This window comes from Telmatherina bonti (assembly GCF_933228915.1).
Source record: "Telmatherina bonti genome assembly, chromosome: 18".
Classification (NCBI taxonomy): domain Eukaryota; kingdom Metazoa; phylum Chordata; class Actinopteri; order Atheriniformes; family Telmatherinidae; genus Telmatherina; species Telmatherina bonti.
Genome location: NC_136616.1, coordinates 22652058 through 22667740, shown reverse-complemented (window position 1 = coordinate 22667740; position 15683 = coordinate 22652058). Strand labels below are relative to the sequence as shown.

The following is a 15683-nucleotide window of genomic DNA, read 5'->3' as shown; positions in this document are numbered from 1 at the left end:
TTTCTTGATGCCGTTTGACATGTACACACCCAACCTCAACCCACACCATCCCCATTATATTAATTTACCAACAGGTAAAACGGCAGCTTAGGTCCTTGAGTTTAGCTGCACATAGTCAATAAAATTCTAACATGAGATCTTTTTACTGCCTTAATGGTAAGGCTGTGGTTCGAATGAGGTTTAAGAACACACCATTCATGGTTGTGTTAGCTCATCTGGATATGTTTGTTAGAAAAAATCCTCAGTTACTCATGAAATTATGAGCATATACTGTACTTTGAGTGACAACGGCAGCAGACACACAAGACATAGAACTCCCAGTACAATACAGACATTTCAGTTGAATTCCACATTAATATGCTACATAAACGTAATACAAACCAATGGGGAGGATTGTGTCCGGAGGATTATTTCTTTGTTGTAACAAGTGGACAGTCTATATTGTTGAAAAGCTAATTTAATTCCTCTTTAAAGGGACAATAAGCAGAAATTAATCATGTTTCTATTGAAGGAATTGAAAACATCAACGTCAGGGTTCCAAAGTCTGTCCTCGAGAGCTGATGTCCTCCAGGTTTTTATGTATTCCTGTCCCAACAAAACTGGCTCACATTAATCGGATGCAACAGCCAATGATGTTCTGCAAAGTGACTGCTTAGTTTGAGTCCGGTGTGTTGGAACTCATGCAACAATAACGGTACCATTGTAGTTGCATGACAGGAAGCTGACTCTTAAAAAGATATGAAATCAATATGCTTGCCTTTAAAAATACTGAGAGCAGTATTATTTTTTATATTTAAAGATCAACACCGAAAATCTGTTAAGGTAATTTTATAATCATATGGCTTCTCTGTGGCCAACAGCCTCATGAGTTAGGTCTCTTCTCTGAAATGCCAAACACACACAGGCTTCAAAGCACATTTTTAAGCTCACCAAATCCCATCAGTAAGACTTTTTTGTTTGTTTGTTTTTTTTTAAAATGATTTTAAAATCTAAGTTTAGTTTAGTAACAATCTCCAAAAATGTGAAGATTTGCTTGTAAATCTTAAAAAAAACAAAACAAAACAAAACTCATCCTCTGATGCAGATGGAACACAAAACTGATTATTCAAACTCTTAATTTTTACTTCTTTTACCTTTGCCAGTTTTTAAATTAATCAGCATAAGAAAATGGTTATATTTAGGATGAGAATAAGATGGGTTCACTAAACAGACTTGTTGCCTCTGAGTATAAACGCAGCAAGCTCAGACTTGAAGCTTAGATTTGAAGATGTGTCATCCGTCGACAGACACAAGCAAAATTACACAAACAAAACCTGGAAATTAATACTTTTTACAAAGATATCTGTGAACACAAGAACAATGAACACTGTACAGTCTTTATTACCCTGGGAATCAAAGTCATCAATGGCTTCATGTAACACTGTTTCCTAAAAAATAACACATTTCATCAGAGTAATATTTGCTTTCTGTTAATCTTTTATGACTAGCCCTTCACCATCACAGTAACTTATCATCATCTTATATATGCTCTGGAGACCTGCTGAAGTTAATCCAGTCTCTTGTATACCAGGCAGGACCACCAGCTTGGCCTCTATAGGCACAATAAAACCATGACTGCGCTGATTTAGGCCAAGATGGGATTAGCATCGTATCAGGGACAGTTCATCAGTCTTAACTGGAGTCAAATTGTTGATATGAGATTGCTTAGCTTTGACTGACCCAGTGTATAAAAAAATTTAAAAAAAAACAAAACACAAAAGCAAAATGTCAAATGTGTGAATCTTCTGGGCTGGGAGAAGTTGTAGTAACAAAGAATGATGCTAATGCAGCAAACTGAGCTGAGAACATCTGTAAAATCAGTAGATGCATACATCACTCCCACTATTGCTTTTAGTAAGATTTTATTAATAATTCTCTCAATCAAATAGTTAGCATTTAGCAGCTGGAAATCAAAGGAGCATTTTTTTTTTTTTTCTCCATTTTTCACTCAGCACTTGTCCAAACTTTCTCCTCATACAACTCTTTACTGCAGCGATATCTTCACTATTAGGTAGTGAACAAATGGCCTTGCTGTGATATTTGTTTCTCACTATTGCTTGATATAACGTGCAGACTGCTGGGGGAGAAATGATAAAACTATTCCAGCACTGAGATGCGTGGACAGCTGTCAGGTGTGACTGCCTCCCAGGAAGGCTAGCTCATTATCGTCTCATGAAACGGGAAGACAAGGCTACAGAACAGGGGAGGGCTAGCAAATCTGTATCTCATTTGCTTGTCTCTGCTGAGGCCCAAAACATTTCCCACCCCCTGGCAGCTCCAGATAATTTGGAACTACACACTGGCTTAGTCAATAACTGAGTGAATAGCTGGTTTTTCTTTTTGTTTTTTTTTTTTCTTGCTACACATCCATCTGCTGCTCTGCCAGTGAGTTAATGTCTGCTTCACCTTTATTTCCTTTTGTGTGAATACCAATATAGTTTACTGAGACCAGTTTGCTGAATAAACATCAGAGTTATTGAATTATATGAGAATGTTTCTAAAATCTCTGTTTTTTATTGACAGTGTTTAGATCTGAACAAGTTCGAGGCAGCCACCACCGAAAGCCATCTGGTGAAGAAAGCCTTGGAGCATCTGGATAATGACACATTCTGGGCTGGTATTGTCTTTGAAAATCTCCAACCAAATTCCAGCGACATCCCCACCTATGTCAAGTACAAAATCCGAATGGACATTGAAGAGGTAGAACGTACCAACAAGATAAAATCCAGGTATGTAAATATAACTTAATGGCTTTGTTGGAGAAAATAAAATAAAGTTAATATATTGTGAAATGTCACATTGTCTACCAGGTTTTACCTTTTCCCTGCTGGTTTAATTATAAATTGTACACAACAGACCAGCAATGTGGCGGCAGAGATGACTCTGTGTTGAACTTTCAGAAACATATCAGATTGGGAGCAACTGCATTGCTACTATTGTTAATAGGAGTATATCATATCAATATTATTATTATGGAACTTATGACACAAAGTAAGGAAATTTGCATTTGGTCTTTCTTCCTTTTAATAAAGCCAATTCTTATTGTGCTATAACCTGTTGGAAAAACTGAATAGTCGCCTTGGAAGGATATTTTATAGGTTTTGCAGCTAAATAATGTACCAGTATCTCTTGCAATTTTCTTCTGATGGTATTGGATCTCACTAAGTCTGTCCCAGTCACATATAGACTGACATTTTGAAATGGGATTCTGGAGCCAATGATGATCACTTATTTCCAGAATCTATATGTTTACAGGTTAAGTGTGGAAAAAAAAAAAAAACTTAATTCGTTGAGTTTTCCAACAAAGTAAAATGGAACACTACTTGCTTTTATTAAAGGGGAGAAATATTTGATTATCATGGGATCATGAAGTTAATTTTCATGTGCCAGCAAGTTATGTTTTCATTCATTTAATGTATCAATACATAATCCCCTTGTTAACCCATGAAATCATCTGTTGTAACTGTTTTTACAAGACATCAAACTTTGGTTTTCAAAAGTGTTAAGATGGTCAAGGTGAGCAAAAAAAAAAAAGATGTATGGTATTAAACATTTAATTTTATCGGAATCTAAAAGAATTAGTTAAGGCATGTATTTGCTTCCAAGCGCTGCTGAACTTTTAACAAAGACCTCGTAGTTTATATAAATAGCAGCTTTATAAATAGTTACAACATTATCTTGAGATAACAAGGTGGTACAATTGTTAAAAAGGAGCTTTTTTTTTTTTTTTTTTTTTTTTTTTTTTAAAGCATTACTGCTCCTGGTTTCCATAGAAATTGGTCTGAAATTGGTTTGTGTGCCTGGTCACAAGTCTATTCCAATCTATTACTTCTTTATGCTCAAAAGAAGCTCAAACATTTCTTCTTTCCAAAATCCCAAAGTAAACCCCCTGCTTAGTTTGTCAACAAGATGAAATGATATGATATTATTATGGTCTGTAAAATAAGAGTTGCTACCTTTGGAAACATGCAAATCACAACACAAAGCAACAATAAAGACACAAACCTAAACACTACTGGCAGCGTTAAGCAGCTTAATAGCACAAGGAATGAAAGTAATTTGAATAATGGTTTATTTTCCTCAGGGGTGCATAATAGTGCTGCCCTGAGGGCATCAAAGCAAATTACCTGCACAGAATGCCCGATCGACTAATCATTCCTTTTATTTTTCGAACAACAGGAAATGCAGCCAAAGGCATTTTCTTCTAGATTGAACACCAAGCCAATAACTGAACTCTGATGAATTTGGAGCTGACTTTAACCTTGCTATTTAGACTATTTCTGGCCTTCATAAACAGTCTATTAAATCAGCATATTAAGTAATGAAGGGAGGAAAAAAAAACAACAAAACATCAAGCAAATGGTCCAATTTAGAGATAAATAGTGAGTAAAGTACTATAAAATGAAAATAAGCTTAATGGAAGAGATTATTGTGGAAAACATAACTTAATCCATGACTCCATCCAATAACCAGGTTGTTATTTAGAATTTTTATACTAAGCTTTTCTTTTTCAAGTGAATATTTTTTCATAAGGCCTAGGATTGACATGTAGCCAGACAGTTAAACATGTCCTCTACAATGTTGAAAATAAGAGTAAGCTTTTATTTTGACATTTGTTTGTTATACTCTGGTGATTTGAGGACTTCCAAAGTCTTTGAGTTAAAAAATTAAGTTTATTTTGTCACACAAGAAACAAACGGTGTAGATGGTATCCAAAATACAACTACCCCCTTTACCTTCAAAACCTAAACACAGTCATTTCAAATTAAATATGTCAGTAATTTTCTAAAGGCCCTTTAACACTAGTTATGACTGCACAAAATGTTTTAAAATTTAACAAATAGCAGCAAAAAAAACAAAAAAACAAAAACATAAATAAAAACATGTAAAGAGTAAGAAAGATGTTATGACCAAATAAAAACAAAATAAAACCAAGTAGAAGAGCATAAATGAGTCTTAAGATGAGTTTTAAAAATGGACAGTGAGGATGGACATTTTAAATGTTTTTTTTTTTTTTTATCTCAACAAAACAAAGAACTATGTACAAACCAAAAATAAAAAAAATGCATAACTTAATTTCTTAATTTAACCCAATGTCAGTTTTTTTTTATTTTTTTATTTTAATAAAGTGATTTTTTTTTTAATACTAAGGTCATGGTCTCCTGGGGCCAAAGATGACTCCTTTAATGACCTGCGCTACATATGGGGTGGCTTCGCCTACCTGCAGGACATGATGGACCATGGCATTATACGACTGCAAACAATAAAAACGCAACCACTTGGTGTTTTTGCCCAGCAAATGCCTTACCCTTGCTTTGTGGATGATGCGTGAGTACAAAAGTTTATCTCTTTATTTCCTTTTTTTTTTTTGCAAAGCATGTGATGAAAAGAGGTGCAGGAAGTGTAATAAATACATATTGGTCATTTCAAAAGATTTGCACTCACCGCCACAACAGTCCTCTTCAGCTATATTTCATTACGAATTATAACTTATGCAAGGTAGTGTTATTTGGGCTTTTCTACTTGTAGCGGAGAATTTGCTACTGCTTTTCAAAGCTTTTCTCCCTCATTTTCATTTGTAAAACTCTGAGATTCACCGTTGTTTGTTCCACACCACACACTCTTAACGAGAAATAAACTGGTCATGACCCGCTATGTCAAATCGGGGTACACATAAATGCAAAAATAGTGTTTCCATTACACTTTTGCAACATCTAGACAGCCATCCCCTGAAAGCGTAAAAACTTTTTGGTGATATTTAACTCTTTACAAAATGCTTCCATTAGCATTTATTATTGCGACAGTTAGTTTTTACACAATTCTAGGTGTAATGGAAATGCAGCTTCAGATTTTCCAGGGGACAGATGCTTCCTTTTACTTGTCTGACCCACCTCATCCTGCATCTATATGCTGTTATTCTTGTGCCCAATATTCTAATTGATCACAGTTAAATTAGCTGAGGGAGGGATCTCTCTTGCGAACATGTTTAAGACAGATTATTGGTCATAAGATTGAATCTTTTGAATTTCATCAACTACAGAGGTTACAAGGATGAGTAGCATCATCATGAGCAGGAAATACATGGCTTGTTGGTTTAAAACATTTTTTTTAAAAATTCAAGCTGCCAGTCTGAGTTCGTTTCTTTCAATTTTGTTCCATCAAAGTAAACGTTGCACAACTCCATCAACAACTGATCCATGTTGCATTTGTGTCTATAGATAGCACTGGCTTATATCATCCTCGATCCGTCACCTCGGGACGGAAAGGATCTGGTATCACTCTGAATCTTCCACAGCCGAGATTTCCTCTGAGTCTTGGAAATGACTTCCATCCACACAACATTATGATCCCCATTAATAAAGGAAAAGCCCAGTGATACCATCAAAAGGGAATGTAATTGCTTCTGAGATTTTAGAACAACAATGCGATGCTTTCCTCAAACAACCCAAGAAAATATTAACGACCCATGGGAAAATGCAGTTCTAGGGATTATGGATCTAAATTTTTAAAACAATGTGCTTTAGATGGCTGTAATTTTTTCCAGTGAATTAACTTTGATGAGATGCTTGGCTCAAATATTTGATGAGACCAAATAGAAACTCTGGAGTGTTCCGTTGGAAATGCATGGTAGCTTCTGAAATACAATGAAATGTAATACTTTCTACATGTTTTTCTTGAAAACATGAAATAGAAGAAAGACGGTAGTTGCTGTGTATTTTGATTCATAGTAGCCTCATTGATTTTGCTTTTGCCGTGTAGATTTTGTTGGATCAAAACATTTTTATGTCCTCTAAATTTTCTGCACCTATTTTATAGAACTTTTTCTTTCTCTTACCATTACACAAAAGAACACTTAGCAGCTGATTCCTATATGTTCCAGTCATGCACAGCTTAAGATGCACATTTTCCATTTTACCATCATTTACAACTCATTGTTGTGATAATGATCTGAAATTAGACAGTCACGGTACGGCTTATTTGCTCACGTAGGCCTCATCGCCTCAGTGCCCATCTTTCTAAAACAAAGGATTAATAATTACACAAGATAAATAGCAGCCATAAAACACTGCAATACCCCCCCGCCCCTTCCACCATTTACTCTTTTGCCTGCTGAGACATTTGGGCATTTCCATAAATTATTAACACTTTAACTGCTTTTTTTTTTTGTCCATTAATAATTGAGAATGACATCACACAAAGGAAGATGCGCTAAAACACGGAGAGGCACGATGGGGATGAACTTTGATGGTAATTACGTTTATCCTGAACTGTGTTTTGGCCGTGTGAAAGGATGGAGATGGCTGTTCTTTTTCATTTTACAGTGGAGGGTGAATATTTTACTTGCGCAATTTCGATGTGCTTCAAAATATACTACATTTTTTTTCTCATAGATAAAGAATAAAATGCACTTCGAGAAATAAGCAATGCATGACTGTAATTTAAATGTATATAATGATGGATATTCCAAGAAAATACAGTTAGTTTCTTTCCTGAAAATTAAAAGTAAATTGGAGTAATTTGTCTAGACGCAATTGTACAAAAAAACCCTACTAAAAAACAAATTTTCAATATTACCTATGTTCTGGGACTTGAGAGATAACACCTTCACAGTGACATTTTGGAAGTCAGAAGTTCCACCCCAAGTCCCCGGTACCGGGGACTGCAGGAGTAAACGCCACATTTTCAAGGTTTAACTTTGTGTAAGTAATACAAAAATAAACATGTGTGGTATCCACAGAAAGTCCACACTCTTGGCTAAAAGCTCATAAAACTCATCACCATAACCACCAAACCTGGATGAATAAAAATGAATTACACCAAAGTAAACCCCAAGTAAACAAAGTCCACAGAAACATGAAAACAAACACAGTGGACCCTAGTGTCCACCCAGCAGCATGGTAATGAACAAATAACACCTCTACTGAAAACACACGTCCCACAGATTCCACACATACCTGTTTCATCTTGCTATGATCAAGATGAACTCAACAAAAGTCAAAGGAAGGCTGATTTTATGCTTCATGTTGAAAAAAACATCATTACGTATTCAGTTTTAACTTTGCTGTTTTGCCTCCAAAACGTTAATCCACGACATAAAACTGCATTTAGTAAAACAACTATGACTCCCATTTACCTTTGGAAGTCGTTAGCAGTTTAAAATCACCATTTTCTGCCCGGTAACATCAATTTTATTGGACGACGACAGGTGCCTCACAAACATTTCCGGCTTTGCTGATTGGTCACATTAAAAAAAACAAAACATGATGACATCACCGTGATTCTACCTTTTCACAAAATTAGAATGAGGGGTCGTCATACCAATCGGCCAATCATAGCTAAAGTCATACCCTGGCATAAAGCTAACACACAGAAATATACAACCTGTGCAAGCATCTGCAGAGCACATTACGCACACACACACTGCACACGGTCATGTGGTAGTCAGTGTAGCGGCTTCTGCTTTTTACAGTGTATTTAACAAAAAACAAACAAACAAAAACAACACAACGGGACTCCAGAAGACATGCTGCACTCTAGAAACAGACCTGGAAATAATTTATAAGACACTTGGAAGAGGTTGTGTGTGCAAGATTCCACATCTGACACCAAGGCCTCCTGCAGGCCAACTGGGGAAACTGGGATGCTGAATATGAATGGAATATGGCTGAATAAATATGTTCTGTTTGTCATCACACAAAATGTTTACAACAAACTTAGTTTTATTTTGTTCTTCTGTAAATAGTATTTTCTTGTAAACATGTTTCTCATCATAAGTCAAACTTCATTGTTCCTTATGGATCTATATAAATAGGGTGATAAATAATTGAGTTATTCCTTAAAAGATATTCAGAAACCAACTTTTTCATACCTGCAAATGAAGTTAGATCATTGCTGCCTTTTAAAGAGGCAGATGGCAGCCCACCTTTAGCCGGGTTCTGCAGGAGGTTTCCTTCCTGTTAAAAGGGAGTTTTTTCCTTCCCACTGTTGCCAGTGTGCTTGCTCAGGATGGGAGATTGAGTTAGATCTTCCAACTCAATCAGTTGGTTTTCTTATAAAGGCTATTATGAATTGGCTTTCATTATGTGTTTTTTTTTTTTTTTTTTTTTTGTCTGTAAAGCATCTTGAGATGGCATTGCCGTGATTTGACGCTGTAGAAAGAAAGTTGAATTGAACAGAATTGAATTGAACTAAACGGAACAACGCCTGGCCACCTCTTTACTAAAATCCTTGTAACTTTGTTGTGCTTTGCTTCAGCTGCACAAAACTTTGCACAGGTACTGTGCACATGTTGAGGCATGGTTTTCTGGGTGTTTTGTGTCTACAGTCGCAATTTGTAAAGCTTTTAAATACTTTGAAACGCAAAAAAATATTTGGCCGATAAAAAAAATATGAAATTTTTCTCATGTTCCATCTTCAGTTACTTTAAAATAATAGCATCCGTGCTGATGATTTCACTTCAGATAAAATCCCACAAGTGTTAGCTTTAATTTGATACCAATATAGTTTATGTTGAGTGTATAATCACAGAGAAATATGCAATTGTATTTGAGGATGTCATTTTCAAGCCAAAACCTTCAAAAGAACCCTGGAGTGGAAGAGGTTTGATAATTTCATATTTTCACTGCACCAACTACCAGATGCTTCATCTGAGAATATCTGGAAGCAGATAGCAAGGAATCTGTTTAATATGGAGTATTTATGAACTTATTTCTTGTTTGGTTTATTGCATAATCTAGTCAACTCATTTACTATTCAAATTAGCTAAAATGTTTCTTTGGCATTCGTTGTAGAATTGGGTGATAATTGGAAGCTTTCTTCTGTACCAGCTCGAAATAAAATATCTGACTAAAAGTAACAGTTAAATATCCAGTTATCGTGATTTTTCTTCATTTTCACTCATCTCCATTCCTGACATTATTGTATTAAACATTTAATAGAAAAAATGAAAGCCATAAATCCCTATCAAAGCTTGTCCTTTTTCATAGTTTTTCCTTCATCTAAACATATGGCTAAACTGTAAAACTGCACTGGAATATATATGATGCATTAAGTATAATACAATTGCGCTTTCATACCAATGTGAAAAGTGTGATCATGTGAGATCTTTTTGAGATTAAAGAGAAAAGAAAACAAAAAGCTGTCTGCTGTTCAAAGTCTTTACTTCTTTTTATGTCAAACCACCGTGCACATTCTCCCTGAGATAATTTCTGTCAGAAATAACAGAAACCACGCTTTAATAAAAAAATTTTTAAAAAAAGCCTGTTTCCTGCAGTAAATTGTTCACTGTTTGAAAGGCAAGAAGCTAAATGGTATGTTTGCTCAAAAGGAGACAGCAAGATTTTATTTAGAAGGGGGGGGGGGGGGGGGGGGGTGTACATAGTATGCCAACCTCTGGGGACATGGAGCTCTGCTATCTCTCCATTCACCGAGGAATCAGTCTCCCTGCTTTCCCAGATTTAGGTCAGCCTGCAAATGCAACACAGGCCTGCCTCGGGTTCTATTACTTAAGCACCTTTGATCGATCAGCGAATGTATAATTCAGGAGAGTCTTGGTGGCAAGGTTGTCAGTGTCAGACATGGTGTGCATGACTGATCTCTTCCCCCTCCGGTGAAGAAGTCACAGAAAGAGTTAACTCGCGCTACCTGTCAGCTGTTACAAAGACGTTACAGAGCAAATTATGCTGGAATTAGTATTCAAAGTGATGCACTTCTGGCTTGCGGCTACCTACATCCATAGAAACGATGCTCATTTATCAGTTAGCTTTTTGTAGAGATGTATCGATTTGGAAGTGTCTTCAAAAGGGGCAATTTTATTAATATAATCTTGTGTGGGATTTGGGATTTAGTTGCCTTTTGTCTGAAGTTTAAAGAACTCCATGTCAACTTATCCTTTCCTGTGGCTTTAGAAACCTCTTCAGAAAGGTGATCCTCCCACGAGGGCTGTGCAAGTGTCCTCAAACATGTGTCTCGCTTTCATTCATCTTCTCATGTGAATGAACTTCCTCCTCTGTGCAACTGGCTCAGTGCCTTAACTATAGTGTAGAGACTTCCCTAAAAAGTCCATAGATTTAAGCCAAAATTCAACAAATTTGTCTTGAAATTGCAACATGTGACATGATGAATTGATTAAAATGAAACTTACCGTGACACGGCATTAAACAGAACAAAAGTAAACACTTTAAAAGATAATTATAGCAAAATGAATCAGAGCCGTTCGAAGAAAAGTGAAAGAAGAAAAACAAACGATAGAAAATTACCTTCTGAAATAGGCCACTTGTGCAGAGAAAACCAGCAATTAAGGAAAGTGCATGTTTGAGTGAACTGTTCATTCTTGGCAGGGATTCAACAAAGCTTTAAAAAAAAAAGAAAAAAGAAAAAAAAAAAACTTTTCCAAAATTATAATAAAAATTCATTCCTTGCAAGTGTAGCTGAAGCGCTTTGAACAGTTGTTTACTGAAATGTTTGACAGGAGAGCTTCGTTCTGCCAGTTGCTGCAGATCCACTTTGTGCTTCATGTTTATTTGAGGTGAACAGTGCTTTCCTTGCATCACGTTCCCTGTATTTCTGAAATGTAAGCAACAGTGTTGAATACTTTGTCAAAATGCATTTGATATCTCTCCTTTGCTGTCAAATAAATCAAGGGGAAGCACTTTATTATATTGGCATTGGAGAAGATATTGACATGGCATTTCAGTGGCATTATGAAGCCAGTTTAATATCGCCTTATTATGTGGTAACAACATCAAATCATACATCATCTTTGGCATGAGACGAAGCACTAAATGCTCGATTGAGCTGATGCACCAACTTTATAAAGGTTAGCTCAGCGTAAAAATGATAAAACTTCAAAGGCAATGGAAACATGAACGAAGCACAGATGGTCCAGTTTGTCCCTTATGATGATTTGTTCTTTTTTTAACAAACGTAAATAAATGTTGGGAAAAAGCAGTCTAAATACAGTAGAGGTTGCAAATATATAGAAATTGTTGTCTTTGCAGCCTCCTGGCTCTATTTGTTATAGAGTACGGCTACACCTAAAGTTAATGGAGGACTTGTTTATTTATTAATTCTCTAAATTTTTGTTGCTAAACTTTGCAAATTTTAATGGTTGAGAATTGTTTACATCATAATAATTATTCGGTAATAGCTTCAAGTGTTTAAAAAACTGATAGAAATGTCTTAATTACATAAATCTAATTAAGTGTTAAAAATCCTGAAGATGCAAACTCCATTACAGATTTTAAAAATTTCTCATGCTTATTTTTTCCTCGGAGCTCCTTGTTGTCTTTCAGTCTTCAACAAACATGTTTTCTTTCTTTACACAGTCATGGACTTTAAGTTGGAGTGTATGCATAAGCAGTTGTGAGCATTTTTTAAGTGTTCAGCATGATAACTACACACACATCTGATAGTTTTGTTTTGTCACTTCTGTATCAACGAATCCATTAAGAAACCTTTTAAATGTGACCATTTTTTTGTTTCTTTTAATTTTTAAAAGGTTTAATTTAACTTTCAATTAATGCTGCAATTATTGACTTTTCCATTTAAGTTTATTGTTAGTGATTGTTGATTTAATTTATGTTGCATTTATCTTGCTTTTACTTGTGCATCATTTTCCTTTGACATTTTATCCTCAATTATGTATTCCTATATTTTACTGTTTATTCATTACTGACCCTTTACTACATTAAGTTTTATGGACATCCTCATGAGTTCTGTTGATTTCTGCAAGCACATTTATTTTAATTTTATGTTGCATTTTTTGTATGACAAAGAAATAAGTATGCCTATTTATATTTATTTCTGTCGTATTTCTGCCTTCCTACATGCATTTTTGCATCAGTACATAAATTAGGGGACTGTCTCTCTACGTGCATGGAAGACATATCCCTTCTGATGCTTGTTGCCTTTGAGTGGATGAACCTGCACAGAAATGTCTGACTTTCAGGAGGAGATTGCACAGAATTTTTTGACGCATCGCTATCATAAAAATCTAAAAATCAGAGTCAAAATGACACGAGACCTTCCTGTATGGTGTGGATGCAGTAACTGAGAGGGGGCTCCAGCTGCTGACATGCACAACTAACAAAGGAACGGCTAAAGGATCCGATAAAACTGGCTGTGATGTTTGAAGAACGTTTCCTGGATTGTTAAGATAAAAACTTTCTAAACCTCCTCCGAATGTTTGCTGAAGGTCACAGCTAAAGTTTGAAGGACCCTACCCTAAACTACCATTGCCCTTTTCCCCTACCAAGTCCACTGCAGCTGCTTGACAAAAACATGCTTTTCTTGGATTTCATGTCAAAACCTTCCTTAATTCTGCCATAATACAAGTTTTCTTAACAACACGAAAAATCAATACATTTATCTATTTATTTTATTTGACTAATTAATACAGCTATCACTGTCAAGTACCAGCAGTCATGACAGGGCCGACTACGCACTATCCATCCAACTTTAGCTAGTTCTTGCTTAGTCCAGTTCAATCGAGTCCATAAAAGTGACATTACAGAGCAAGGTGGTGCACAGTGCTGAAGTTAGCTTCTGATTTGTGACATTAGCTTGCTAACTTTTGCTGACATTTTTACATTTTACATCTTACAAAAAATTTGTTTTTCAATACTTTTTTTTAGATTTATCGGCATGTCAATCTGTTTATTATGTTTTTGTTTGTTTTTGATTTTGGGTAGTTTTTTGTCCTCCACACTTCTCTGATGTTTTTGATTGCTTTCCTTTACAACCAGCTTCATACAGAGTATCGGAGGCATCCTCCCCATGTTCCTGGTGCTGGCCTTCATGTACTCTGTGTGCATGATCATCAAAGGGCTGGTACTGGAGAAGGAACTGCGGCTCAAGGAAGTGCTGCGTGCTGTTGGCATTCAAAATGGCGCCCTCTGGTCTGCAACGCTCACAGAGAACATTGTTTTGCTCACAGTTCCTTGTGCGCTCATTAGTGTCATGGTTAAGGTCAGTGCAAAAAGAGTCTCTGAGTGGAAAACATTAAAACACAAAGCATACAATATGAAAGCATCGATATTTCAGCACTGTGGCAAGAAAAAGTTTGAGCCACTGCGCAGAAATACTGAAAAATTCACTCAACGTGGACATACAGCTTGAGATAAGCAAAATGCCATGCTTGATTTGTCTGTTGTTATAACTCTAGTGTTTATATAATAAAGACAAGTGAAGCTAATCAAATTCATCCTGACCATCAAATCGGGGGTCAAACAAAATGCAGTGAAACAAGTCATCCTCACACGGGTCATTCGGGATGAAGAACTCTTTATGCTTTGTGTTTCGATGTTCCTACTCTTGTTAATCATGAGGCATTAATAAGCACAGAATCAGATCATTATTTCTAATTCTGCAGATCAGCCTTCGTAGGCTCATTAATTAAGCATGCCACCAAAAGTGCAATTGTAATTTATTTTATTTCCTTTTAATCAGAGGATGCAATTTCGATGCCTGCTCTTTTGTAATTTGAGAAGAGAATGTTTCATGATTGCATGAAAATTAATTAACTTTATTCTGAACTGGAATGTTGTATAATGTTATACATCATGTTAAATCTAATTTGCTTAGTAACCTCAAGCTCAAGTGAAACGGCTGTGTAACAAAGACCCAGTGCGTAACACTGGGTTTTAATAACTTTTTTAATTTTTTTAAATGAATTTATTTCAATGTACACTTTTCTCATGGGTGAATTTTGAGAAAGAATGATCGTTACTGGAACTACTGTAAACATCTCATACATACAATAGATAACGTAAGCAACAACATCTATATTTATTATATATTTATTATATATAAAAACTTTATAATGCTATAAAAACTGTTGGCTAAATGACATTTAGAAAATAAATGATATAGAATGTATTATAAAAAAGATGTACTACTTTTGCAAAACTACTGTACAAATAGTTAAAAAAAAAATCAGTCAGTAGATAGTTTCTTGGTACCTTTTAATTCCTAAATGAGTTTTTCTAAACCAAACTGACTGTATTTTTTTCATTTATTTAACTGCATAAATGTTTTTCCCCTACTTTCTCAGAGATGAAAAAAACCCCCACACACATATGAAATGCTATTAAAATAAAAAAAAGAAAGGATTTCAAAGGCTTCAAAGCTTTCACTAAAAATTTAGACATACTTTTTCATCAATTTATAATGTGAAAAAAGAAGTTTCATGGAATCTTACATCAAGTGGATTAAAATAGTCAAATTATGAAAGTTTATTTATTCATTCACTTGCCACTTTTATTAAATGTGTGCATTTATTAGAGATTAACATTTTGGCAACGGCAAAATTGGACTTTTTTTTTTTTTTTTTTAAAGAATTGATGGAGAAACATTTTACTCAATACATTAATTGAAAATTCAGCTGTTATATGATCCTACAGAACAAACATGGCCATCTGGGCCTTATGGACCCCCTCGGAAATGAGATGTTTCATCACAAGGTGCTATCCATCAAATACATTTCAATACTCATTGATATAATAAAGTACAAATCCTCAAGTATCTTCTTTCACTCCAGGTGACTCCCCTCAATATTTTCCTGAAGATGTATATTTTACATACATCAAGGGTTCCAAAGTCCAGTCCTCAGGATCTACTGTACTACAACTTTTAGATGCAACCCC

The 15683-nt window shown here is 35.4% G+C and overlaps 1 protein-coding gene across 1 annotated transcript in view; it reads left to right on the top strand.

Moving 5' to 3' along the window:
- The window catches only part of LOC306769368 (phospholipid-transporting ATPase ABCA1), a gene marked incomplete at both ends in the record, with an annotated part of 181952 nt that overhangs the window by 41438 nt on the left and 124831 nt on the right, over positions 1-15683 (top strand). The window contains 3 exons of the mRNA XM_079257951.1: positions 2563-2768; positions 5191-5367; positions 13785-14007. Coding sequence (XP_079114077.1) covers positions 2563-2768; positions 5191-5367; positions 13785-14007 — 606 coding nt within the window. The remainder of the gene's footprint in view (positions 1-2562; positions 2769-5190; positions 5368-13784; positions 14008-15683) is intronic.